The sequence below is a fragment of the Peromyscus californicus genome, unplaced genomic scaffold, assembly GCF_007827085.1.
Source record: "Peromyscus californicus insignis strain IS unplaced genomic scaffold, ASM782708v3 Scaffold_4__1_contigs__length_199733344, whole genome shotgun sequence".
Classification (NCBI taxonomy): Eukaryota; Metazoa; Chordata; class Mammalia; order Rodentia; family Cricetidae; genus Peromyscus; species Peromyscus californicus.
The window spans coordinates 121039226-121064950 of NW_026294562.1; the positions used below are offsets into that span (position 1 = coordinate 121039226).

Here is a 25725-nt window from a genome sequence, read left to right on the forward strand (position 1 = left end):
GCTGTGGGTGGATGGTGACCTGTGCCTGGGTACTGAGGGCTGAGCCAAATGAACGCATGTGTTTGGGGAGCTGAGTCCGCCAGAGTGAACTCCAACCACCAGAAAGAGATCTAAAGCAAAGGATTGACAGTCCAATGTGGGCCTTGCTGAGAGCAGGAAGTTCAGGGAGCCGCGCTGCTTTTGGCTTTACATAGGTGGAGTGAGCACCCAGAGACCAGTGAGCAGCTCTATCTCTGTTTTCCTTTGGGGCGGGTTGGGCAGCAGGTAGCTCTCTGGGGCTTGGTGGAGTGAGTAGCTTTTCACACCTCTGTCCTTCAGCCTGCAAGCCGAGCATGGTGGCTCAAACACGGAAAGCCAGCACTTTGGGGGCTGAGGCATATATTCAAAGTTAGCTGTAAAAATGTGTCCTTTACAGACCAGTAACAAAATCTTCTGTGTCACTGTTGATTTTAGTGTCCTGTAAGTCTGTCACCAGGATGGCAGTCTTTGCCTGTCTTTTTCTTCTTATTTTCTTGTGCTGGGGAAGAACCACTCAGGTCAGCTCTCAGCTCTACCTCTCTACCATCTTTATCTGGGAAGTTTGGCCTGTACCCAGGCCATCTTAGATAGCCGCTCCCTGAACGCTCGAGGTTACTAAGTTACTTCCTTAGATGATCAATGAGTCTGTCATTTACAAATCAGAATTCCACTGGCCAGTTCAGGATTTTTTTCTTGTTAGTGTTGGTAAGAAACTGTGTCTCCTGATTTTCATAAAATGGAAATAGTGTTTTTTTCAGTACTAGTACCTATGAGGCATGAAAGCCACCCAGCATGTAAGCACCATGCCCCTCCCCCTCCCCCAGCATTTTCCCTTCTAGTTAATCACCCAATACAGCAGACTCGGACCTTGTCACCTCTTAAGGAGAAGTATCATCTCTATATTCTTAAATTTTCCCTCTCCTCCAGCCACGCGGTGGTGGCACACACCTTTAGTCCCAGCACTGGGGAGGCAGGGGCCAGCCTGGTCTAAAGAGCAAGTTCCAGGACAGCCAGGGCTACACAGAGAAACCCTGTCCCAAAAAACAAAACAAAACAAAACAAAAAAGAAGTTCCTCTTCTTGTCGGTATTCTTTTCTCTGACCACAACCACTGGCCTTTGTGGTTTGAATTCTTTGGTTTGTTACTATTTTTGTTTTATTTATTAACTTTTGTACAGTGCTGAGGATCAAACCCAGGACCTTGTACGTGTAGACAGTGCTCTGCCACTGAGCCACTCTCCCAACAAACGTGAGATTACGGTGACCTTTACCGGTATAAAAGAGACCACGTAGAGCTTACAGTCATAAATTACACCCCGCACTGGCTGTCACTCAGCGTGCTGTGGCTTGTACCCTGTCTGCTTGTCTTGCTTTGCCTTTGCCATGGCGACTGGAACCAACTCACCATACATCCTTTCCTTGGCTTCAATTCTGGTGGCCTCTGGCACTGCTTGACTTGTGACCATGTGACTGTATTCTCTTCCTCCCTGGCTACTCCCCTCCCCTGTATCCTGTCCCCCTCTGTCTCTCTCTTATCAGGTCCCCTGGTTTATATTTAGGGACCACTTGGATAATCTAAGATAGTCATCGCTTTTTTTTTTTCAAACTTTGAAAGTACCAGAAACTTTACTCTGTCCCTCAGAGAGTGTCTTTATTTCGCCCCTGTTAAGTGTAGGCCCATGTTGTAGCACATCTGTTACTCTATGCCAGCCAGTTTTTTTTCTTTTCTTTCTTTTGGACAAGTCCTTATGTATCCCAGGCTGGCCTTAAATTCACGGTGTAGCCACAAATTCACGGTGTAGCCACAGATGACTTTGAACTCTTGACCCTTCCACCTCCACCCCCCAAGCATGCACTATAGAGCCTGATATATGTGGTGGTGGGGATTGAACCCAGGGCTTGGTGTCTGCCCCCGGCCCCACCCTCAGCCTCTCACGCCTGCCTCTTCTGACTCACGGTACTCCTTCAGTTCTGTGTCTGCCTGCCTCCTCTAACATCCAGAGGTACCAGTTCTATTGGCTGTGTGGTGTCTCTTCAGTCCCGTGGACCTTCTTGGTCTCCATTGTTACACCTGAGTCTTTGTTCATACTCATCTTCCCTGGATCAAGGGGGACACCAGTTTCCACATCCCTCGTCTGTGTCTGTCTGTCCATCTTTAATTCCTTGTGCTGCTCTAGGGCAATCTTTCCTCACAATGTAGAACTTTCTTTAAACTGTGTGTGTCTGTGTTGGGGCTAAGGGAGTGTGTGGAGGTCAGAGGACAACTTTGTGAGGTTGGTTCTCTCTTCCCACCCTTCTGTGGGTTCTGGGGACCAAACTCGAGTCTCCAGACTTGCATGACAGGCCCTTTCACCTGCTGAGGCATCTCGATTCTCCAGAACCTCAGGACCAGACTTAGCCGGTGTCTCGGGTCCTCCGGGGCCTGACCCTACAGCCTTTTAACTCTTGTTTCTCTCCTCCGTTCTCCGTGCGTGTAGACGTCCCTCCCAGAAGACCCTTCACCTCCGCTTTCTTGAGCTGAGGTGTCTGTCTGTCCCTGGGGTCGGGGGCCTTCCTTCCTTTCTCCAGTCTGAGTAGAGGCTTCACCTGTGGCCCACAGCCGTTGTTTTCTTTCATTGTGGGGGATTAACCCAGGCCTTGGGTACGCTAGGTAAGTGCTGCATCACTGAGCTAGCCTCGAGCCCACACAGTATGTTTATGATTGTATACCTCTGCTGCTGTGAGAGACGCGACAGATGTGATGTCTTCAGTACTTACTGTCTCTAAGTGCTTATCAGAGTACCTGACACAGAAGACATCCAATTCACAGTTGAAAACCCAAGTTCAAATCTGAGCCCTAGCTTTTACCAGCTCTGTGCAGAGCAGCTTAAGTTAGCTAAACCTTCTGGGTCTTTCTAGTTATAAAAGATGAGTTGCCTGCCTCGAGCTATCTTGGGCATTGGTCTAACATTGCTGGGGGTCATTTCTGTTTTCTTAGCAAACTGCCCTATGATGTGACCCCTGAGCAAGCCTTGTCTCATGAAGAAGTGAAGACAAGGCTAGACAACTCCATCAGGAACATGAGGGCCGTGACAGACAAATTCCTCTCAGCCATCATCAGCTCTGTGGACAAAATCCCGTGAGTACCATCCGTTATGACCCCGAATAAAGCCTGGCATTGATGATGATGTTCTCTGTGGCCCTGACCTCTGTTTTGTCCATCCGCCAGTTACGGGATGCGTTTCATTGCCAAAGTGCTGAAGGATTCGCTGCATGAGAAGTTCCCTGACGCTGGTGAGGACGAGCTGCTGAAGGTAAGAATCTGAAAACTGGTGGGTCCCTGCCCTCCTCAGAGCCGCTAGAGGCAGCTTAGAAACCTCGTCCTGACCGTAGACCAGCAGGAAGTGCCTGAGTGTCAGTTCTGGCGCAGCTCTCCTTGACTGTGAGCCTCAAAAGCCGTTGTAAATAGAAGACGATAGCCTTTCTAATAAACAGTTTCTGTTCCTTTGAAAGGCACACTGAGTGAGCATAGAAGTGGGATTTTCCCCGAGTTCTCTTTTCTCGGAAACATTGCTCCCTCTCCTGGTGGCCAGGCGAATCGCAGCAAGCACGGCGGCCCTGCTAAGGCTTCGCTGCTGGCTCTTTCTACTGCTGTTCTCTTTCTGTTTATTTACTTTTATTTTTTTTAATCTGAACGCTTTTCTCTTCTCTCTCCTAGTTCTGTGCTTTCCTACAGTGAGGCCTCGATTCTAGACTTTCTGTTCAGGTGAATTAATTTTATTTTTTTCTGGAACTCTAGGGGAGATGCCATGATTGTCCTTGAGTTCTCCTGTGGAAGAGATGTGTGTTGAGTGACTTATCTCAGAGGCATGCCCTTGGCCTTTGCAGTCTGCAGCATGTGGATGGTGGGGTTGGACGGATGGCATTGTGCTAGATAGGCCATCTTGAGGATTTGCTTTCGCTGTGTGCCATAGCTTCCTAAGAGCCCACCTGTGAAAACCAAAAGCGCAGATGGATGGCAGCAGCCTTAGCTGCTACTGTCACATGGGAACAAAAGATGCCCTGACATGTTAGATCACACAGCTTAAATGTCACTTATACGTTCTGAATCCATTCTTTCATTCATCCTGGTAGTAGTTTTCAGTTCTCTTGTTCCCCCATACACCCCAGAATTTTTTTTTAATTTATTTTGAATTCTAGGTCTTGAAGGAAAGTGTATGTGCATGTATGCATGTTGGCGTGTATTTTTTGTTTACCTTTTCCTCACAGGACCGCATTTTCTCATTTTCATTGCTAGCAAAGTCACGTGTGGCTTTCTTAGCAGTGTGGTCTTTAACGCCCATGCTTCTGTTTCAGATTATTGGTAACTTGCTTTACTACCGATACATGAACCCAGCTATTGTTGCTCCCGATGCCTTCGACATCATTGACCTGTCAGCAGGGGGCCAGCTCACCACAGACCAGCGCAGAAATCTGGGCTCCATTGCGAAGATGCTCCAGCACGCGGCTTCCAATAAGATGTTTCTGGGCGATAATGCCCACTTAAGCATCATTAATGAGTATCTTTCTCAGTCCTACCAGAAATTCAGGTAAGGGGCAAAGCAGACGATACATAACCCAACCTTTTATGATACTTTGTGTTTGGTATAAGGGTAATGTTGACCTCACAAAATGAACTGAGAGATGGTCTCTCTAGGGGAGAGTTTTGCATTTCTTTGTTGTTGTTGTTGTTGTTGGGGAGGTTGTTTGTTTGTTTGTCTGTTTTGTGTTGTGGGTTTTTTGTTTTGTTTTGTTTTTATTTTGTTTTCCAAAACAGAGTTTCTTTGTGCAGTCCTGGAACTCTCTCTCTAGACCAGGCTGGCCTCAAACGAAGAGATCTGCCTGCCTCTGCCTCCTGAGTGCTGGGACTAACGGTGTGCACCACCACCACCTGGCTAGTTGAGTGATTCTTGTGGGTGGAAACAAAACTGGCCAGAGAATTAGCTGTTAGTATCCCAAGGCTGCCAGGCAGGAACTGAACAGCACACATGTGGCCATTTTTCTCGAATGTCGTTGTCTTGGCTGTTAGTGTCTAGACACGGCCGGAGCTGGGAAGGTCTGAGTGCCCTCTCCACAGCTGGACACGGAGCTGGGAAGGTCTGAGTGCCCTCTCCACAGCTGGACACGGAGCTAGGAAGGTCTGAGTGCCCTCTCCACAGCTGGACATGGAGCTGGGAAGGTCTGAGTGCCCTCCCCACAGCTGGACATGGAGCTGGGAAGGTCTGAGTGCCCTCCCCACAGCTTGCATGCCAACACCACTTGCTGCTGCTTATTTTCAGACGGTTTTTCCAAACTGCTTGCGACGTCCCAGAGCTGCAGGATAAATTTAACGTGGATGAGTATTCTGATCTAGTCACCCTCACCAAGCCGGTAATCTACATTTCCATTGGTGAAATCATCAACACCCACACTGTAAGTGTTTCCCCTTAATTACTTAATTTCATCACACTGCCTTTAATTACCTTCCCTGGCACCTGTTTCCTTTCTGATGGCCAGGTATCTCATTTTGCTGTGATCTTGTTTTGTGTTTTTCCAGACAGGGTTTCTCTGTGCCCTGGCTCTCCTGGAACTCACTCTGTAGACCAGGCTGGCCTTGAACTCAGAGATCCGCCTGCCTCTGCCTCTTAGTGCTGGGATTAAAGGCGTTCACCATCACCTCCTGTATTTTGCTGTCATCTTAACTGACCATAGCCCCTTGTTTTTTCTCTTTCTTTTCTATTGCTGTTCTTTGGTGGTGATGGGAATCAAATTCAGGGTCTCGTGCGTGGTCCGTGCTCTGTCTTTGAGCCACACCCCAGCTCTGCTTCATATTTGACATATCTGCTGCTCTGCAAGTTACCCCTAAGCCACCTGCTTCAGAATCATCCATGCTGACATTGAAAAGTGATGTTTGCCAGACATATGACAGGTGTCCTGACCCAGAATTCCTAGGAATGGACTCCAAAAAGTGCATTGAGAGCACTGACTTAGTGGCTTGATAAATCCTCTTTTATGCCAGCCATCTGCCTTATTCCTTTCACATGGCCTAGAGCACCAGCTTCTTCTCCTCTGTGGCTGTGGAGTTTTCCTTTGAAAGCTCCCTATTTATACAGATTTTTTCAGACACAATTTCCTTCTCCCTTTGGGGACATGTACATCAAGCAGTAGTACATACGTGAGGACATTAGCTGGGATAGTAGCATGCATGAGGCTTGGTTGCATGGCACTAAGATAATGTCTTGATGCTTCTTTTCTGAATAAAAAGACTGTACATTGGCAGAGTTTAAAACCTGGCATTAGAAAACAATAACAAAAAGCAAAATAAAACAAAAACAACCAAAAACAAGCTATGTCCCCAGAACCCCGAGTAAATCTCAGTATGTCGTTGTATTGGTGCTTGTTGGGTGTAGTGATGAGTTTAGTCTATGGCCTGTGACTTGCTTACGTGGGAGCATTTAAATCAAGAGGGAGCAAGGCCAGGATTCCCTGGTGTTTCACAGTGCATGCTGCTCCGTGAAGTTCAGTGTGCTGCTCTCGTGCTCCTTACTAGGTTAACCTGTCTGTGTTTGGGTGTGGTGGTCTTGTTGTCTGGCCTCTTGTGCAGATCCCTGTTGGGCCTTGCCGCTGGGGACAGAGGGTTGAGGGTGAACGTGGGTCAATCACTGTGTCCTTGCAGCTCCTGCTGGACCATCAGGATGCCATTGCTCCAGAGCACAATGACCCCATCCACGAACTGCTGGACGACCTTGGCGAGGTGCCCACCATTGAGTCCCTGATAGGTAATGTTCTTAGTTAGCTTCTAAGAAGCTGAGAGGGGAACCTGGCAGAGATCACTGTCTCTCTGATTTTGCACTGTATCAAATTCTAGATACTCTGTAGGAGACAAAAGCAATGTAGGCCCCAATCTATGAGCAGCTGAGTCCAGTGAAAGAGATACTTTCAAATACAAAGACAAAAATAATCATATATAATTAGAAAGTGTAAGTCTTATAAAGGAAAGGCTATTTTGAGGGAGAATTTCAATGTTACGTTGTTGAAATTTTTTGAGATGGGGGGTCTCACTTTGTAGTCCTGTCTGGCTTGGAACTCACTAGAAGACCAGGCTGGCTTCACATTCCCAGAGATCTACTTCTGTCCGCCTCCTGAAGGCTGGACTAGAGGTGTGCACCACTGTGCCCAGTGAAATGATTTTTCACACCTTTATGAAGTTACTGTATTCTGGACCCTTTTCCTTAACCATCTGGCATATTTTCCTTTACTTCTCAATAAAAACTGCTTGCCACACATCAGTGTGTTGGTTTCTCAAGAGTCACGTTGGACCTGCATCATATTTATTTGTATTATTTTCCCTCCAAAGTGTCTTTTTATTACATTGACTCTTTCTATGCTCCCAAAACTGCAGGGGAAAGTTGCGGCAATGTAAATGACCCCAACAAGGAGGCACTGGCTAAGACAGAAGTATCCCTCACGTTGACCAACAAGTTTGATGTGCCTGGTGACGAGAATGCAGAGATGGATGCTCGGACCATCCTACTGAAGTGAGTATTGAAGGGAAGGACCATGCTGGCCTCTCTTGACAGTCACAGTATGTACACATCACCCTGTACTGGACTTGGCACAGGACTTAGTTTGCTAACCTCCAGTTACAGTCTTAGAACTCCTCCCCTGTGCCACCTGTTGTAGTTCCCTTGTTCCTTGTGCCGGTGACTGCCCCTGTGGGTGCTGCAGCAAGGCACTGTGGTCGTGATGATGGTGCTGCCGCTGTGCTGAGATCCAGTGACAAGGAGGTAGAGCACACAGCCGGGTTAAAGCCCATTCCCATCTCGTTACAGCACGAAACGTCTAATTGTGGATGTCATCCGGTTCCAGCCGGGAGACACCTTGACTGAAATCCTAGAGACACCAGCCACCAGTGAGCAGGTACACCAAGGTTTCATGCTCACCTTCCTAAACTGGATCAGCTCCTCTGTGATGGGTGCATCCCTAGATGGGGGATAGAGGTACAGGGAAGGGATTGGACCCTAGGGTGAGCATGGGTCTCACTTTGGGACAGTCATAATTTGGGCTCATCTGACTGAGAAAGTTGGTGACTCCTAAATCCAGAAGATGTTCTTAGGACATGAAACTCCCTTGCCCTTACAAGCAGACAAGAGAATAGAGAGGAAAAAGGAGAGGGAGATGGAGAATATAGGATGGATGAGAATTTAATCTGGACCAGAACAGCCTGTCTAATAGTTTAATGACTGTCTTACAGTTGTTATTATAAGAAGTACCTTGGTTGTGTCTATGAAGGTGCAGGATGTGGCTTTCAGGAAGCCGAGCATCTGGATTCACAGTTGTACTTTGCTAGGTGGAATGAGATATCTCACCTGGATGCTCTTCCTCGTCTGGCATTTAGTAGAGGGCGGAAATTTGCGGTGGAGTTTGAGAACTCTGCATTCGAGTGCAGATATGCTGTATGAGTCCAAGTTTAGGGTTCCAATGATGAACTTACCAAGAAGTTTTTTTTTGTTTTTTGTTTTTTTTTCATCTGTAGGAGGCTGAACATCAGAGAGCCATGCAGAGACGTGCTATCCGGGATGCCAAAACCCCTGACAAGATGAAAAAGTCAAAACCCATGAAGGAGGATAGCAACCTCAGCCTTCAGGAGAAGAAGGAGAAAATTCAGACTGGCCTCAAGAAGCTAACAGAGCTTGGGACCGTGGACCCAAAGAACAAATACCAGGAACTCATCAACGACATTGCCAAGGTACTGCATGTGGAGGAACAGTGGTGGCCCGGCCTTGTTTACAGCTGCTTCAGGAGCTCAGACAGACAGAAGCCACTCAGACCACAGCATAGCTTCTCATATGCAGACTAGTACAGTCTCAGGACCGGTCTCTGACTCTCACACCACGACTTCACTCCCTGAGGTGGACTTTTTGTTTGGTCTAAATTCATGAGGCGACAGCCTTCAGTAGAGCTTCCAGTGTCCGAGTTTTTGTTACCTGTGAAGAATCCTTCAGGCCTTTCTCATAATTGCTATGGAATATATAAAGTTGGTGATCATATGATAGACTTGATTTGTGAGAACCACCCCAGGCCAGGGCTCAGAGTTCTAATTTCACTGAGATAATGCTGTTCGCACCGAAGAACTTGGTTCTTTTCCTTCCCTCTCAGAATAGCATGTTTATGAGGTTTAGACCAGCTTTGTAAGTAAAGTCTAAAACCACAAAAATCTGAACACACAACTCCCTGTTGCTAGAGGAGATAGGCAGATGAGAGGTGAGTTTCTTTAGGTTGTGAACACAGGTCGCTGCCTGTTAAGAACAGTTGGCATGTTTGAGTTCAGCCCAGCTGGGTCGTAGAGCGCCTGAAGGGTGACGGTTCAGGAGGCGCAGGCTGCCTGTCCTTGTTTTCCTGATTGTCCTGGTTGTGCTCCAGGACATCCGGAATCAGCGGAGATACAGACAGAGGAGGAAAGCCGAGCTGGTCAAACTGCAGCAGACGTACGCGGCTCTCAACTCCAAGGCCACCTTTTACGGAGAACAGGTGGATTACTACAAGAGCTATATCAAAACCTGCTTGGATAACTTGGCCAGCAAGGGCAAGTGAGTCTTTGGTTTTCATTCTTCCCGGGCAAGGGTGAGAGGGGTGGGAAGAAGTAGAAACTGCTCCAGAGTGACAGTGAAAGAAGTGTTTTAGTTTGTCACTAAATTTACTACTGTTACTGTGGGGAGAGGAGGGTGCATGTGTGGAGCTCAGAGGACAACTCCCAGAAGTCCCCTCTGTCTACATAGCTTCCCGGAGCTGTGACCTGAGCCCAGGTCCTCGGAGTCTTGAAGTAAGTGCTTTTACTTGCTGAGTCATACTGCTGGCTTGATACTGAATTTCTCTCCTTCCTTCCTTCCTTCCTTCCTTCCTTCCTTCCTTCCTCCCTTCCTTTCTTCCTTCCTCCCTCCCTCCCTCCCTCCCTCCCTCCCTTCCTTTCTTTCTTTCTTTCTTTTTTTTCTTTTTTTCCTGACTGATCTGAAACTCACTCTGTAGACCAGGCTGGGCTTGAACTCAGATATCTGCCTGCCTCTGTCTCCCACACCTGACTGACGGCACATTTTGGCTACAGCACCTAGGCTCTACTTACTCATTACTTCCTTACTTTGCTTGTGATGTCTGCACAGTTGCAGGTTCCATTTAGCAGTGTGATGTGGGCTGTTGGGAAAGGGCCTGAGGATGCTTCCAGCACTTCTTGTTCTTGTTTGGTCTGGAGTTAGTGAACCGTGCAAGGGGACCGCCTAACTTGGCTTCCAAATCTGCCACCAAGCACAGTGGCACACACCTGTAGCCCCAGCCCGTGGAGGCCTGTCCCCAAACTGACCAGCCTCCTAAGGACTTTATAGGTCTTTGGGCTCCTTGATGCCTGTGGCTGGATCACAAGTCTCCAGGGAAAGCTAGCTGCAGCTTTCCCGTGCTGGCCGCAAACCCGAGCCTCCCAGTTTTGCAGGGAAGAAACTGCAAACTCCCAACCTTTTATTTTTTAGAAATTTCAAACTTCAAAAGGTTGAAAGGACGGGACGCCCATGAGCCCTTCCTATGGATTCTCTAGAGTTTAAATTAGTTCCCTGCATTTCTCTCCCATAGATCAATCATGCTCATCCCTGGAAGGAGGCGGGGCTGGTACTGGAGAGATGGTCCCCTAGCCGCCTGGGGGAGCTGACTCCTGTACCCTTGTGACAGGTTCCTGCCAGTCTTCGTGTGCTCCCTGACTTTCTGACACGCTCTGTCAGGCCTAATTTGTAGTTTGCTCTTCCTGGGCCTAGAATGATGATTTTCCCAAGCCTCCCTGGTTTCCTTTAGAAACTGATCTGGTGGCTAGCCATCCTGGTTACCAGGGTCGACATTTCTAGGTCTTGTAGGCAGACCCAGCTAGGTGTTCACTTTGAATGGCTGCACACTGTTCCAGAGCTAGCTAGAAAAGATGCTTCTACTCAGCTATCCGTTGATGAACATTTGTATCAGGTTGTTCACCATTACACAATTCAGTGGGGCTGGAGAGATGGCTCAGTGGGTAAGAGCACTTGCTGCTCTTCCGGAGGACCTGAGTTCAATTCCCAGCACCCACATCGGGGAGCTCATAGCTGTCTGTATCACCAGCTCAGTGGATCTGGCAGACTCCACCAGCCTCCACAGGCATGCACAGAGTTGACACACAAACATAAAGAAAAAGTAATCCTTCAAAAGAACAGAGAGATGGTGCAGTGGTTAAAGGCACCAGCTGCTTCTCCAGACGAGCCAGGTTCAATTCCCAGCACCCCCATGGCGGCTCACAACTGTCTGTAACTCAAGTCCCAGGGAATCGGATGCCCTCTTCTGACCTACCTGGCACCACACATGTATGTGGTGCACATACACTTATACACATAAAGTAACAAATAGCAAAGCGCTTACACACATAAAGTAACAAAATAATCCATTTCATTTCTTAAAATGTCTACCTCAGCCCCTTACACACGTGCCGGTTTGCAAATGGAGGCAGTTCCCGAAGTAAATTCCTAGAAGTGGAAGGGATGGATGGGTCAGAACTTCCGAGCAGCCGGCATTGCTGTTTTCGGTGACCCTCCTAAGGGTCGCCCCCCTCACAGCCTGCCATCACCTGCTCACGATCCCGGGATGGCACTCACCTCTTTTCTTGCCGTGGTTACTCTGCATGGTGTTTCCGTCTTTCATTTCCCTGTGGACTGCCCCCATCTGTTTCTTTCACCTTCTCTTCCATCCTCTGTCACTGCTGTGCCTGCTCCAGTGTCTAAAAGTTGTGTGGGGGGAAGTCTTTTTCCTGCAAAACCAGGGCTTTACAGGCATTTTTTTTTTTATTTCATGGTGATGTTTTATTTGCATTTTATATATTTGAGAATGCGTACATCTTTTTAAAATTTGCTTCTTTTATTTTTGAGTTACAGTGACTTTTAAGTTATTAGTATTAAATATTTATTTTACTTTATTTTGGCTTTTCGAGACAGGGTTCCTTTGTGTAACTCTGGCTGTTCTAGAACTTGCTCTATAGACCAGGCTGGCCTCAAACTCAGAGAGATCTGCCTGCCTCTACCGCCCAAATGCTGGGATTAAAGGCATGTGCCTCCGCAGAGGGAGGCGATCTCTGTGGGTTTGAGGCCAGCCTGGGCTACAGAGTGAGTTTCAGAAAAGGCACCAAAACTACACAGAGAAACCCTATCTTGAAAAACCAAAAAAAAAAAAAAAAAAGGGGGGGGGGGAGGGGGGCATGTGCCACCACCACCTTAAAAATTATTTTAATTTCACTTGTTTTGCAGTTGAGTCTCAGATAATTCAGTAGGCTGGTAAACTCACCATGTAGCCAAGGCTGGCCTTGAGCACCTGATCCTCTTGATTCCACCTCACCAGTGTTTATTTGTGTGTTTGTGTGCATTCGTGTGTTATAGACATGCTTGAATACATACAGCACATGTGTGAGGTCTGAGGGCTGCTTTTGGGAATGGGCTCTCCTTCCCCCTTGTTGAGGCTGGGTTCTGTGTACTCTAGCTGGCCAGTAGTGTCTGAGGGATGGACTTGTCTCCACCTCCCGTCTCACCGTGGGAGTGCTGAGATTACAAATACACACCGCTGTAGCCAGCGTTATATGTGGGTTCTGGGGACCAAAGGAGGCTCTTCGGGTTGTGCAACAAGTGCTTTTACCTTCCGCCATGGGCTTGTGAGGGGTTGGTTCCAGAACTGACATGGGAGCTCTGGCACACTCTTAAGTACGTGGCCTTGTTCTCCAGTGTGACTTAAAATAAAGGTGGAAGCGAATAGTCAAGTCCAGTTTTGCAGAGGTTGTTTGGGCCAGTCCTCACATTTGTCTGCCCTCTTAGAGTTATGTGTCTCTATGCTGCTGTGTGAGTTGCCGGCCTCACTTCCATGGTGTCCAAGGCATGTAGTAGATTGCTTACAGTCATCACAATGTGGTTCTGTTTCCTTTCACAGGGTCTCCAAAAAGCCTAGGGAAATGAAAGGCAAGAAAAGCAAAAAGATTTCTCTGAAATACACAGCAGCAAGACTACATGAAAAGGGAGTTCTTCTGGAAATTGAGGACCTTCAAGTAAATCAGTGAGTGTTTCCTTTTTATGTTCACATGTATGTGCTAGTGTCTGTGCATATGTGTATGTGTGAACATGGAGGCCAGTGTCAGGTGCCCTCTTCCTCTTCACCCTATCTTCTGAGGCGCGGTCTTTCACTGAATCTGGAGCTCATCAATTCCACGAGGCTTCTGGCAGGCAAGTCCCCCGGGCTCTGCCTGTGTCCACCACCTCCATCCCCAGTGCTGTGGTCACAGGGATGCACTGCTGGGCCCAGGTTTTTACGTGGATGTTGGGGATCTGAACTTGAGGTCCTCATGCTTGGGCAATAGCACTTTTCCTACGGAGACATTTTCTCCCGTATTTCCATTTTAACTTTGTTTTAGAAACTTTTTTTTTTTAATTTTGAGTTCATCCCATTGTTATCTTATTGTTCTTACTTCTCTTTCTAGGGGGCTTTTTAAATATATTTTATATATTATAAAAATATATGTTTTTAATGTGCAGAGCTATGTTTTACAAACAGTTCGTTAACCTGACAATAAAAGAGAATGCATTTTTAAAACTATGTTTATTTTATATGTGTGCACACACATACACATAGTATATATAATATCTACATGGAGGTCAGAGGACAACTTGCAGAAGTTGGGTCTCCCCTTATACCATGTGGGTCCCAGGGGTGGAACTCTAGTAATCAGGCTTGAGGACAGGTGCCTTTATTCCCCAAGAGTTTGCCACCTGAGAACGAATGTCTTGTTCTCATTTGTCCCAGGCATGTTGACACCAGTGTGTGTATACACCTCATCATAATCTTGCAGGAAGCTATTCTTTCATTTTCTGTGTCTGACCAAGACATACTGTCTTAGGTACTGTTCTGCTGCTGTGACAAAATACAATGACCACAGCAACTTACAAAAGGAAGCATTCATTTCAGAGGGTTAGTCCATGATCATCATGGCAGGGAAATTGGCCACAGGTAGGTAGGGATGGCATTGGAGAAGTAGCAGAGAGCTCATCTGAGCCACAGGTAGTAAGCAGACAGAGAGAGCAAGACTGGGCCTGCTGTGGGCTTTGACATCTTAAAGCCAGTGGCACACCTCCCCCAACAAGGCCACACCTCCTAGTCCTTCCCAAACAGTTCCACTCACTGGGGCCCAATCATTCAAATGTATGAGCCTATGGGAGCCATTCTCATTGAAACCACCATGCATGCCCACAAAAAGCATTCGCCTTGTTCCACATAGGGATCAGCTGCCTCCTTCCCGGAAGCCCAGCTGGCTTTGCCCCTGGGTCAGAACAGTTCAGGTCTCTGACCCAGTGTCCTCTGGCAGCCCTGGCCTGCATTGTTAGAAAGAACACATTGAGCTTGGACTGCCGACCATCCCTTCCTTTGTTCAAGAAGGTTCTTAGCTCTTCTGATTCTGAAATATGTATGACTGACTGACCTTTGAAAGTAGGGCAAAGCATGAGAGAGAGGCACCTGGGACTCCATGAGCTAAAGGGAAACTCTTGAGGTAGTCAACTTCCTTCTATGCTTTTGTTCAGAGAAAGGCAGTCTGTCTGCTGTGTGCCTAAGTAATCTACCTCACTTTTTGAACATGAATTAGGATATTGTTGGTTGTCACGTATCCAACTTTTATTGATAATGCTGTGTTATGAGACATTTTCATACTTTTTGAAAGCATCTTTGAGCTGGGCAATGGTGGTTTATGCCTTTAGTCCGAGCACTCAGGAGGCAGAGGCAAGCAGATCTCCAAGTTCGAGGCCAGCCTGGTCTACAGAAGGCTTTCCAGGACAGCCAGGGAAGCACAGAGAAACCCTATCTTGAAAATCCAAAAAAAGAAAAAAAAGAAAGTATCTTTTATAATGGCTACATATTTCCTATCTTGATCGAGTTTAGAGCACTTAATTATACTTTTTTATCATATTGCTGTAATCTTGACACTTACAATCAACCAGTGCTTGCATTAAGCCATGTGAGGGGGCCATCTTTTTTGAGATGGTTCCTGGCTATGCTGCTCAGGCTGATACTGAATTAACGACTCAATAATCTTCCTGCCTCATTCTTCTACATTTTTAGGACTATAGGTACCAGCATGTTGCTCAGTTTTTGTTTTGTGGTGTGGTGACGGAGCCTCACTGTAGCCCAAGCTGGCCTCAAATCCTCCTGCCTTAGCCTTTGCTGTGCTAGGATTATAGGCATGCATTGCCACGCTGTGTTGTGGAATAATCTTTTTGTACACTGTGAAGAAATGTCACTCTGATTGGTTTAGTACAAAGCTGAACAGCCAATAGCTAGGCAGGATTTCTAGGCACAAAGAACACTGGGAAGAAGGAGGGCGGGGATGTGAGAAGATATGGAGGAAGCAGAAAAGCAGGATGGATAGTATGTAGATGAGGTAAACGAGCCTGGAGCAGCACATAGATGAATAGAAATGGGTTAATTTAAGTTATAAGATCTAATTAGAAACAAGCCTAAGCTGTAGGCCAAGCTTTCATAATTAATAAGAAATGTCTATGTTATTATTGAGGACCTGATGATCCTGATGAAAAACCCGCTTACAAAATATGTACACTGTGTGAAGGTGTATTGCTGTGATTGGTGTAATAAAAAGCTGAATGGCCAATAGCTAGACGGGAGAGATAGGTGGGATTTCTGGGGGGAGGAAGAAGAGGAGGAATCTAGGTACCCAGGAGAAACCAGAAGACACGGAGATGAAACAGGAGGTGAAAGATGGAAGAGAGGTAACACCACGTGACAGAACGTCGATTAATATTAATATTAAATACTAATTCAAGTTATAAGAGCTAGTTAGGAACAAGCCTAAACTATAGGCCGAGCTTTCATAATTAATAAGAAGTCTCCATGTCATTATTTGGGAGCTGGTTGGTGGGACAGAAAAAAGAGTCACTACAACTCTGGGCCATGATTGCTTTTTAAAATAATAGATGCCTACAAATTGATTTTCTGATCAAAGAGTGCTTTTTAAAAACTATTACAGAAACACATGGCATGCAGTTCGTATTGTAACCATTTTCAAGGATGTAGTTCAGTGTTCGCAGGTAGTTCTGCCAGATCACTGGGAGGTTTTCATCTTGCTTGACTCGCCCCCCTGTTTCTCTCTAGCCGCCTCTGGCAGCCACCATACTCTCTATGGTCTTTGCTTTTGACTGCATTAGTTACCTCACATAAGTGAAGCCATGTACTTTTTATCTTTTGTGACTGGCTTGGACATTCAGTTAGCATGCTGTCCTAGAGATTTAACCACATGACAGGATTTCCTTCATTTTTAGTTTGAAGGCTGAATAATATTCCATTGTCTGTGTGTACCACATTTTGTTTCTCATTCACGCCCTGATGGACAGGCACTGTTTCCACTCTAAGCCATTGTGAGAGCCATTGCTCTCAAGTCTTCCGGTGTATGCCCAGAGGTGGGTGGAGGACCATGCGGAAACTCACGTTTCGACTGTAGGAGGACTGCAGTACTGTTTTCCACAGTGATCGCAAAGCGTGCTGATACATTCTGGCCACAGTAGTTTCAGCAGGGCCAGTGTGAGCGGGAGAGTGCTCATGCCGCTGCTCCTACTGTCAGTGAGTAAAGCAATTCATAGTTTCAGACACTCTGTCAAGGCTGGAGAATGCTCAGCAGTGAAGAGCACTTGCCACTCTTGCAGAGGACCTGGGTTCCATTCCCAGCACCCAGGCCAGACAGCTCACAGTCGCCTCTGACTCCAGCTCCAGGGATCCAGTGCCTCTTCTGGCCTCCATATACACACATGCTCACACACAGACATAACATGCATACACATAATACATTTCTTTCTTTTTTTTAAAATTAAAATTAAAAGTGTTTCCTCATGTTATGTGTTTCTTAGATTTCTGATTGAGGTGTTGTTTTGGTTTGGTTTGGTTTAGTTTTTGGTTTTTCAAGACAGGGTTTCTCTGTGTAGTCTTGGCTGTCCTGGAACTCACTCTGTAGACCAGGCTGGCCTCGAACTCACAGAGATCCACCTGCCTCTGCCTCCCAAGTGCTGGGATTAAAGGTGTGCACCACCACATCTGGCTCCTTTTTCTCCTTTCCTCACTAACTTTCTATAGTAGCTTCAGGGGAGAGCCCCCTGGCATCACCATTTCGGGCCATTGGGGCATTCCCCACGGGTCCTCTTTGAACAGAATGCAAGTGCTTCAGAGGGAGGTGACCATTTCTCTCTCCAGCTCTCAAAGCGAAGGGCATGGCAGGATGTCCTGCCCATGGTGCCTCCCCTGCAGGAGAACTTTGGTCCTGTACCTTCTACCAGGCACCCCTGATGCCCCCGCCCCCACTTCTGAGGATCATTACCTGAAGATGTGAAGCTCACCCATATGGTGTTTGTTGTGTTTCAACAGGTTTAAAAACGTTATCTTTGAAATCGGTCCAACAGAAGAAGTTGGAGACTTTGAAGTGAAAGCCAAGTTCATGGGAGTTCAAATGGAGACTTTCATGTTGCATTATCAGGTGGGTACGCGTACGCGCACAGGCTCGGACCTGAAGCTCTCTGATGGGATGGGAGAAAAAGATAAGAAGGCCCTTTGGGGAAGGCTGCCTGCGTTCAAAGGGCTCAGCGCCTGGTTGATGGGAGAAGCCAAGGGTCTGGGGAGTCGGGCATGGCCTGTGCCCTCTGGGAGCTCCCTAAAGTGTATGAGCTTTGGAGCGCATTGGTACCCGAAGCTTCACTCAGAGCACCCTGAATTGAACTGGTGCCTGGCCCTGACGGAAGTGCCTGACTATAAGTGTTAACAGTGTGAAAATGTATGCTCCTCAGCACTTGAACTTTTTCCTCATTTGCATTTGATATGGATACTTTTGTTAGATGTATTACTGAAAATAATGTGAATAAGTTGCGTCTTTGTAAATCAGAATCACATTTTAAATTCAAAATGAAATGTGTAGTGACTTGTTTTATAACATATTATCCCTAATTTTTGTTTTTAAGTATCTTCCTTTTTTTGTTTCCTGGTGCTCAAGTGTGACCCATAGGAACTTGTGCTTGCTAAGCAGTGTCCAGCTGAGCTCAATTTCCAACCCCAAATACCTAATTTGGGGAAGTGGTAGGAGTCTCATGTAGCCCAAGCTAGCCTCAAATGCACTATGTAGTTGAAGCTGGCCTTGAACTCCTGACCCTCCTGTTTCTCCCAAATGCTGGGATTATAGATATACGCCACTATGCCTAATTACCTAAATATCTGTTTTTGCACATTAAAAAATATCTACCCAGTGGGAATGGTGGCACACAACAATAATCCTAGCACTCAGGATGCAGAGGCAGGAGGATTCAGAGTTTGAGGCCAGCCTGGACTTCTTTGTGCATTCCAGGTCAGCCTATATAGTGAAAACCATCTTCAAAATCCAAGGCCAAAAATAATCAGAAAATTGAGAGATTCATAAGCGATATCCAGACCCCTCTCACTTGGTGTGTGCCACCTAATAGGCCTCTTAGTTTTTATTGATTGGTTTGTTGTTTTTGGAGTGCTGGGAGTCAGACCTAGGGTCTCACACATGCTCTGTTGCTAAACTATACTTATCTATGTCCTATCCCTGCCCTGCTTCACACTGCTGTGATCTAGCAAACCAGGCTAATGCCTTTCTGGGAGCGTTTAGACTTCTGCACGGGATGCTCTCCCCTCACATAATTGGGCTGCCCTTCCTCTCCTCCCTGCCCGCCTTCTGCCTCCAGCAAACAGTGAGCATTTGTGCGTGCATCGCCTCCCCTGCAGCCTTTCCCCGTAGCCACATGGGTGCCTCTTCCCTTGCCTCAGCAGCTCAGAAAGACATCCTCTGTTGACGGTGTGAGCTGATTCACTTCCCTGCCACCCCCGAAACTGTGAACTCTTAAAACAGTATGTCTTAGTCATCTCCATTTCCTTCTCGGTAAGCAGTGGACTCTCCGAGCATATTACTTAAATAAATGAGAAAGGATTTCATCATACACTGTAACTAAGAACTACTGCACACAACCCCTTACCCCATGGGTCTCACCGTGTATGTAGAGGCCAACGAGTCTGCTAAAGAAACAAAGACTTGCCGGGCGGTGGTGGCGCACGCCTTTAATCCCAGCACTCGGGAGGCAGAGCCAGGTGGATCTCTGTGAGTTCGAGGCCAGCCTGGTCTCCAAAGCGAGTTCCAGGAAAGGCGCAAAGCTACACAGAGAAACCCTGTCTCGAAAAACCAAAAAAAAAAAAAAAAAAAGAAACAAAGACTTATGCTCAGATTCATTAAACTTGTCTGGCTCACAGGTGCATGGGGTTAGTTAGGCAAAGAGGACACACCATGATCCCCATCCTCACGACACTGCGGTCCCTTCGTGCCCTTTGCCCCTGGCTTTCTCATCACCACTTCGGAAGTTTAGCAGTCGAGACACTGTGCTGAGAAAACAATCTGTGTGAGGTCTGGGCCAGCTTTTCCGACGGCCATGCCACCCAGCACCTTCGAGTGTCAGCAGCTCCTCCTTAAAGCTCGGATAATCTCACCTTACCGGACTTTCGGGATGCCTTGAAAAGATGCTGTGCAATGTGCCCGAACAATGCCTTGCACAAGCGAGGCATCCGATGAACGTGTGGTTTTGTTTGGCTTGCCTTTACGGTAAAAAATGGTTCTCATGTGGAGTAGAAGTCAGAGTCTGTAGGGCTGGGGCTGCACATCGGAGAGTACATGTTCAGTATTCGGAGTCCCTGGGTTCTGTCTCCTAAAACCAGGAGTCCGGGAGATCATGGAGCTGGAGACGCAGCTCTCAGTTGGTAGAATGCTTGTTTGGCACGCACAAAACCCTGGGTTTGATCCCAGCACTGTAGAAACTGAGTGTGGTGGCACATACCCATTATCCCAGACATGGAGACGGTGGTTTGAGGCCAGCCTGTGCCAAATAAGACTGTGTCTCAAAAAAAAAAAAAAAAAAATTCCAGTAGGTCCTGAGACGCTATCAGGCTCATGTTAAGCCATTAGCAGATTTCACCATGGATTGAAATGTCTTTGTTTTTTCCACGGGTACTAATACTTCTAACCTACAGCTGAAGTGGAATGGGGAAATGTCATTGTAACTTCTGAAATAAGGCTTAAATGTACCTATTTTAACTGAACATACCTCGCTATGTTTGGAGTATTTTACTATAAACTAAATGACTCCCTAAGTCCTAGTTAGCCTGAAGGTTGCCGGCTAACCAGCCAGCGCCCCCTGTTGCTGCAGCCCTGGGGTGATTGTGTGGTGAGAGGCTCTGCACTGGGAACTTCATCTGATGCATAAGGCCTGTCTCACGCCTCCTGGCTCCTCCTTCAGGGCGACCTTCCTTTTCTTGTTCCAGATCTGACAGTGAAAATGTTCTGTTTTGTCTTCAACAGGACTTGCTGCAGCTGCAATATGAAGGTTTTCTTGTTCCGGATCTGACAGTGAAAATGTTCTGTTTTGTCTTCCACAGGACTTGCTGCAGCTGCAATATGAAGGGGTCGCAGTCATGAAGTTATTCGATAGAGCTAAAGTAAACGTCAACCTCCTCATCTTCCTTCTCAACAAGAAGTTCTATGGGAAGTAACTGGTCGTTTGCTGCCAGCCCATAAGAATTCAAAAGGACAATGCCTCACCTCTGCCTTTCTAGGATCCTCCATTACTCCTTGGAAGCAAAGACCTTGTCCAGTGGTGCCGCAGTCTCACACTCCTGAAGCCCATGTTTAAGTCCTCTCGCTCCGACAGGACATTCAGTGCCCTCTTTAATAGTGAAGTTGTATTTCAGGCTTCATCTTACACACACACACACACACACACACACACACACACACACACACACACACCACCCCCACGTCTCTCTTTCTCTTTCATCGCGTAGGAAAGAGTGGAGCCCCTCCCAGCCCCTTCCTGTTAGGTCTCCTAAGTGGTAATGGCTACTTTGTAAATGGTGTTTGTTTTACTCAGCAATAGGATGGTGGGATTCAAATTCTTGTTTAGAAGTCAAAGCTGTCAGGTGAACAGCGGACATGCGCATCAGACTCACGGTTAAGTGTGGCCCATCATGGCCCATGAGTCACGGTTAAGGATGGACCATGATGGCCCATGCGCAGTCAAGTCTGTGGTGTCTTCCTTTCCCCTGCCTTTGTGGGCGGAGCTAAGTCCTAGTTACTGTTCTCTGTTCAAAGGAAGCAGCTTCGGGAGAAAGACAGCTGCTTTTGTTTCCCATTACACCTGGGCAGCACTCTTCGTGTGGTCCTTCCTGGTGAAGGAGAACCCCACGATCATAGCCACCCCTTTAGAGACGCTGAGAGTGGGCCGCAGCACCCACTCAGAGCAGTGCACAGAGTTCCATTCAAGGACAGTGTCTGCTCCCTCGCTCTCTCCCACAAAGGGATGGCTCACCCTATCCCAAAATGTTTTCAAAACTATTTGTGTTCCAAGAGTGCCTTACTAAAGTATAAATTTATTTCTTGAAATGTGAGTCATAGGAGTTTTAAAGATTTGTATAATGCTTTGGAATACCCTGAAAAGGGGTCATTTCTTTTTGGGTTATCTGTATATCTGAATTCTCGAAGCTTCTCTATAACCTACATTAGGGTTTATCTACAGAGTCGGCAAGATCTTAGCAACAGCAGCCAGCCCATCTCATCTTTGAAGTTCACGTCTGTTTCCCACTCTCTGCTCTGCTGCCATATTCATGCTTTTATTCTGAGAAGCCTGGACCCTTAGGCTTCAACTAACAAAAACCATTCAGTTCCAGGCATTGAATTTGGAAACCTTTGTTCTTGGATTAAAAGTCATAAACTTTAAAAAACAAACCTGTTTATCCAAAAAGATAGGTAAATCATGCACTGAGCTTTCAATTTCTTTGATGTTCGGTATTCTTGTATAAAACATAAAAATTAAGCTAATATTACAGTTTACTGATGTATATCGGAGGCAAATAAGCCATTTTGATTAGTAACAGATAGCCGGGCAATGGTGGCACACGCCTTTAACCCCAGCACTTGGGAGGCAGAGACAGATGGATCTCTGTGAGTCTGAGGCCAGCCTGGGCTACCAAGGGAGTTCAGGACAGCCAGGGCTACACAGGGAAACCCTGTCTCGACGCCCCCCTCCAAATGGTTAATTAGTGACAGATATGTAGCATGTCCCTCTTACAAATTTAAGTCTTGGAGAAGTGTCCTTCACGGTGTCCACATGGGTGGGGAGGCCTCAGTGAGTGGGTGTAGGTAGAGGTGGGTGCTAAGAGGGACCTGCCACCAGTGGCCCTGTTTTTCATTATGTTTTGGAACATAGTTTTCTCAGAAACTATTTTCTTTAGGTTAAAGGAAAATGCTAAGGCTGGCATGGTAGTACATACTGTAATCCCAGGGTGACTAAGTCAAGGCCAGCCTGGGCTACATAGCCACACCTTGTTTCAGAAAGAGAGAGAGAGGAAGAGAGGGAGAGGAAAAAGAGAAGAGAAGGGCACTGTTACAACCAGTGTCACCTTAAAACAGGACCAGCAGATGTGTCCAGCATCCTTTTTCCATTCCTTGCTTTTTCTCTTTCTGGTTTTTTCTTTTCTTTTTTCTTTTTTTTTTTTTTTTGACAGGAGACAGGGTCTCTGTTTGGCTTTGGCTGTACTGGAACTCTGTGTAGACCGGGCTGTCCTAGAACTCAAAGATATCCACCTGCCTCTGCCTCCTAAGTGCTGTGATTAAAGGCGTGAGCCACTCTGCCTGGTCTCAAGTATGGTTTCTTAGAAAGGGCCCATCACAAACGTGGTCCCAGCGGCCACCTCAGCCCAGGAGTGAGTTCAGGTCGCAGTGCCTTAAGATGTCCCCGTTGACTGTAAGGATGCTCCTTCCCTGGATACCCAGTTAGAACTGCGCCAACGCTCTCGGAGACTTTCACGGCTGCTGTGGGGTCAGCCCTGCTGTGAGCAGCGCCGAGGTCGCCTGGCCAGCCCAGGTGGGCACACTGAAGTCGTGCCCCGCTTGTGTTATTTATTAGCTGCAGCCGACTCTGTCTTGGCTCGCCCCTCCTCCTTTGACCTCTCTGACCAGCCATCATGACATTTACTATGAATTTACTTCCTCCCCAGAATTTGGACTGGCCGCCAGATTGTTGCTACACACAATTGCCTTTGTATCTCTGTATGAAATAAAAGGTCATTTGTCCCTGTTTGTGTTGATTCTTCTCCGTTTCATTGTTAGCAGTTCCTGGTAAACGGTGTTAACTAGAGTAAGATTAAATCACCGCTCCCCTTTGTAGTCTTTTTTTAAAAAGAGCAAGCCAAGTCTGCCTTCGAACCACAGAATACCATTTTTAAATTTTATTTATTGTGTGGGTGTGGCGATCAGAGCACAGCTTGGGAGTCGGTTCTCCCCTCCCTTTATGTGGGGCCCAGGGATCGAATTCAGGTTGTCATCAGATTTGGATTTAGGTGCCTTACCGGCCAAGCCTTCTCACCAGCTCTCAAGTTATAGATTTGTGTGTATGTGTGTGTTCGTGTGTCCCATCTGCATGTACACCTGCATGCCAGAAGAGGGCACCAGATCCCTTTATAGATGGTTGTGAACTACCATGTGGTTGCTGGGAATTGAATTCAAGACCTCTGGAAGGGCAGCCAGTGATCTTAACTGCTGAGCCATCTCTTCAGCCCCTGATTAAGGACTATTTTAACATGATGTTTAGCCTTTTAAAGTGTATTATGCTTAAAGTAAGCCTCAACATAAGAATGTAGTGAGGGCCAGACTATTGCCACTTAACTGTGATTGGCTAAAACCTGAGGGTTTTAAATTGCCTTTTGTGTTATGTTATGAACACCACACCAGGTGTTAATGAAGAGTGTGTTTCCTAGGGGCTCCTGTCATATGCAAGTCACCAGAAATGACTAGGGTAAGTTGGATATGGAAAAAGTAAATCAGCAGTCACAAAAAAAAAAAAAAGAGCGGGAAATGATGCTAGAGATGTGACTCAGTGTGTAAGAAGCATTGTGCCACAAGTGTGAGCACCTGAGTTCAAATCCCCAGAAGTCACATCAAAGTAGGCATAGTAGCACACGTGTATAATCCAGTGTCCCTACAGTGAGATGGGAAGAGGGGACAAGTGACTCCCCAAAAGCTGGAGGGCCGTCGATCTTGGCATCCGAGGCAGTAAAACAAAAGATCCTGTCTCAAGGTGGAAGGCAGAGACTGACGTCTGAGGTCCTCTGGCCTCCACATGAGTGCCAGGGCGTGTGTGCACCAGTGCTCACACAGCCTTACACAAGAATACACGTCTCCAGTATCGAGTTTGTAAGCTAGCAAAATCAGCAGCATATGCTAGAAACAGCAATCCTAAAGGAGTTTAAGCGACGATTTGGAATGGTCTGTGTGAGTGGCTGCAGTGACCCCCCCTAAGGAGGCATGTCATAGTCAGAACATGGCCTCCCCAACAGGGGACCTTGTAGAAGGAACCAACACAGGATGAGCCACAGATTCTCGTTCTGAAACACATGGTGCCACCAGGCAGCCTGGTTGTTGGAACATGGAATCTGTTAGCCTGTGTTCTACGCTGTCCTGAAGGGAAGTCAGGCTGTTAAAGGGGAATGCTTACGTACAGAGAATCGGGCAGCAATGCCTGCCCTTATCCCTTGCAGTGGCCTGACTGAAAGCAGCCGTATAGAGGAGGGTTTATTTTGGCTCATAACTTAGGGGAGTGCAGTGCACCATGGCAGAGGAGGCGGAGCACCTGCAAGCCAGCCAGGAAGGAGAGGAGGGAATGTGTTCAGCTAGCTTTCTCTCACGTTCCCCATTTTGTTCTGTCCAGGATCATAGCCCATGCAAAGGTCCTGCCAGATCCCAGGGTGGGTCCTCTCTCAGTTAAATCTCTCTGGAGACTCAAAGATATCCTCAGAGCGGTTAGAGAGATGATTCAGCACCTAAGAACACTTGCTGCTCTTGTGAAGGACCTAGTTCAGTTCCCGGTACCCACACGACAGCTCACAATCAGCTGTAGCTCCAGTTCACAGTAAAGTTGCCAGGGAGCTGACTCAGAAAAAATGAAGGTCATCCCTCATCGGATAGCCACCCCAGAAATGCTGGGGGTGCCACCCCCCACTTCAACCCTAAAAATATTTTGGGAAAGATATATTTCACACATTTTCACTTGAAGTTTGACAGGTGATTTGTTTTGGTTGGTTAGTTTTAGATAGTCTCCAGTAGCATAAGTTAGTATCCAATTCCTATTGCCAAGGACAGTGTGGACTTCAGATCATCTGTCCCACCTCCATGAAGCCATGGGATTACAGATGTGGGCCACCATGCAAAGCTCTTATATTTCAATAGCAAAGTGTGGGGGCTGGGGTGTAGCTCGGTGATAGGGCTCTTGTCTAGCATGCATATGACCCTGGGCTCAATGCCCAGTACAACTTTACAATTGCCGGTGTGTTGTGGATTTTGAGATAACAATTGTTTCATACAGGTATCAAGTGGAACCCACTATCACCCAGGGTTTTGTTTGGTTTTTCGTTTGGTTATTGTTTGGATACAGGGTTTCACTGTGGAATGCATGCCGTCCTGAATCTCAGGGACACCTGCCTGCCTTTGCCTCACCAGTAATGATATTAAAGGTGGTGTGTTCCACCATAGCTGGCACCTAGCATCCTTTTTAAAAGGCACGTATATGAAGCTCTGGGG

General features: G+C 46.9%; 1 protein-coding gene across 2 annotated transcripts in view; it reads left to right on the plus strand.

Annotated features, from left to right (window-relative positions):
* Iqgap1 (IQ motif containing GTPase activating protein 1) overlaps window positions 1-23229 on the plus strand; it is a 100730-nt gene extending 77501 nt beyond the window's left edge. The window contains exons 27-38 of one of the 2 annotated variants that reach the window (XM_052762076.1): window positions 2995-3135; window positions 3226-3310; window positions 4353-4585; window positions 5315-5447; window positions 6691-6793; window positions 7417-7552; window positions 7847-7934; window positions 8551-8763; window positions 9438-9604; window positions 12987-13109; window positions 17469-17577; window positions 20532-23229. In XM_052762076.1, coding sequence (XP_052618036.1) covers window positions 2995-3135; window positions 3226-3310; window positions 4353-4585; window positions 5315-5447; window positions 6691-6793; window positions 7417-7552; window positions 7847-7934; window positions 8551-8763; window positions 9438-9604; window positions 12987-13109; window positions 17469-17577; window positions 20532-20645 — 1645 coding nt within the window. In that variant the 3' untranslated portion in view covers window positions 20646-23229. Of the gene's footprint in view, window positions 1-2994; window positions 3136-3225; window positions 3311-4352; window positions 4586-5314; window positions 5448-6690; window positions 6794-7416; window positions 7553-7846; window positions 7935-8550; window positions 8764-9437; window positions 9605-9793; window positions 9838-12986; window positions 13112-17468; window positions 17578-20531 lie in introns of those variants that run through there. The other variant, XM_052762077.1, reaches the window with a different exon arrangement.
* Window positions 23230-25725: the final 2496 nt, after the last annotated feature.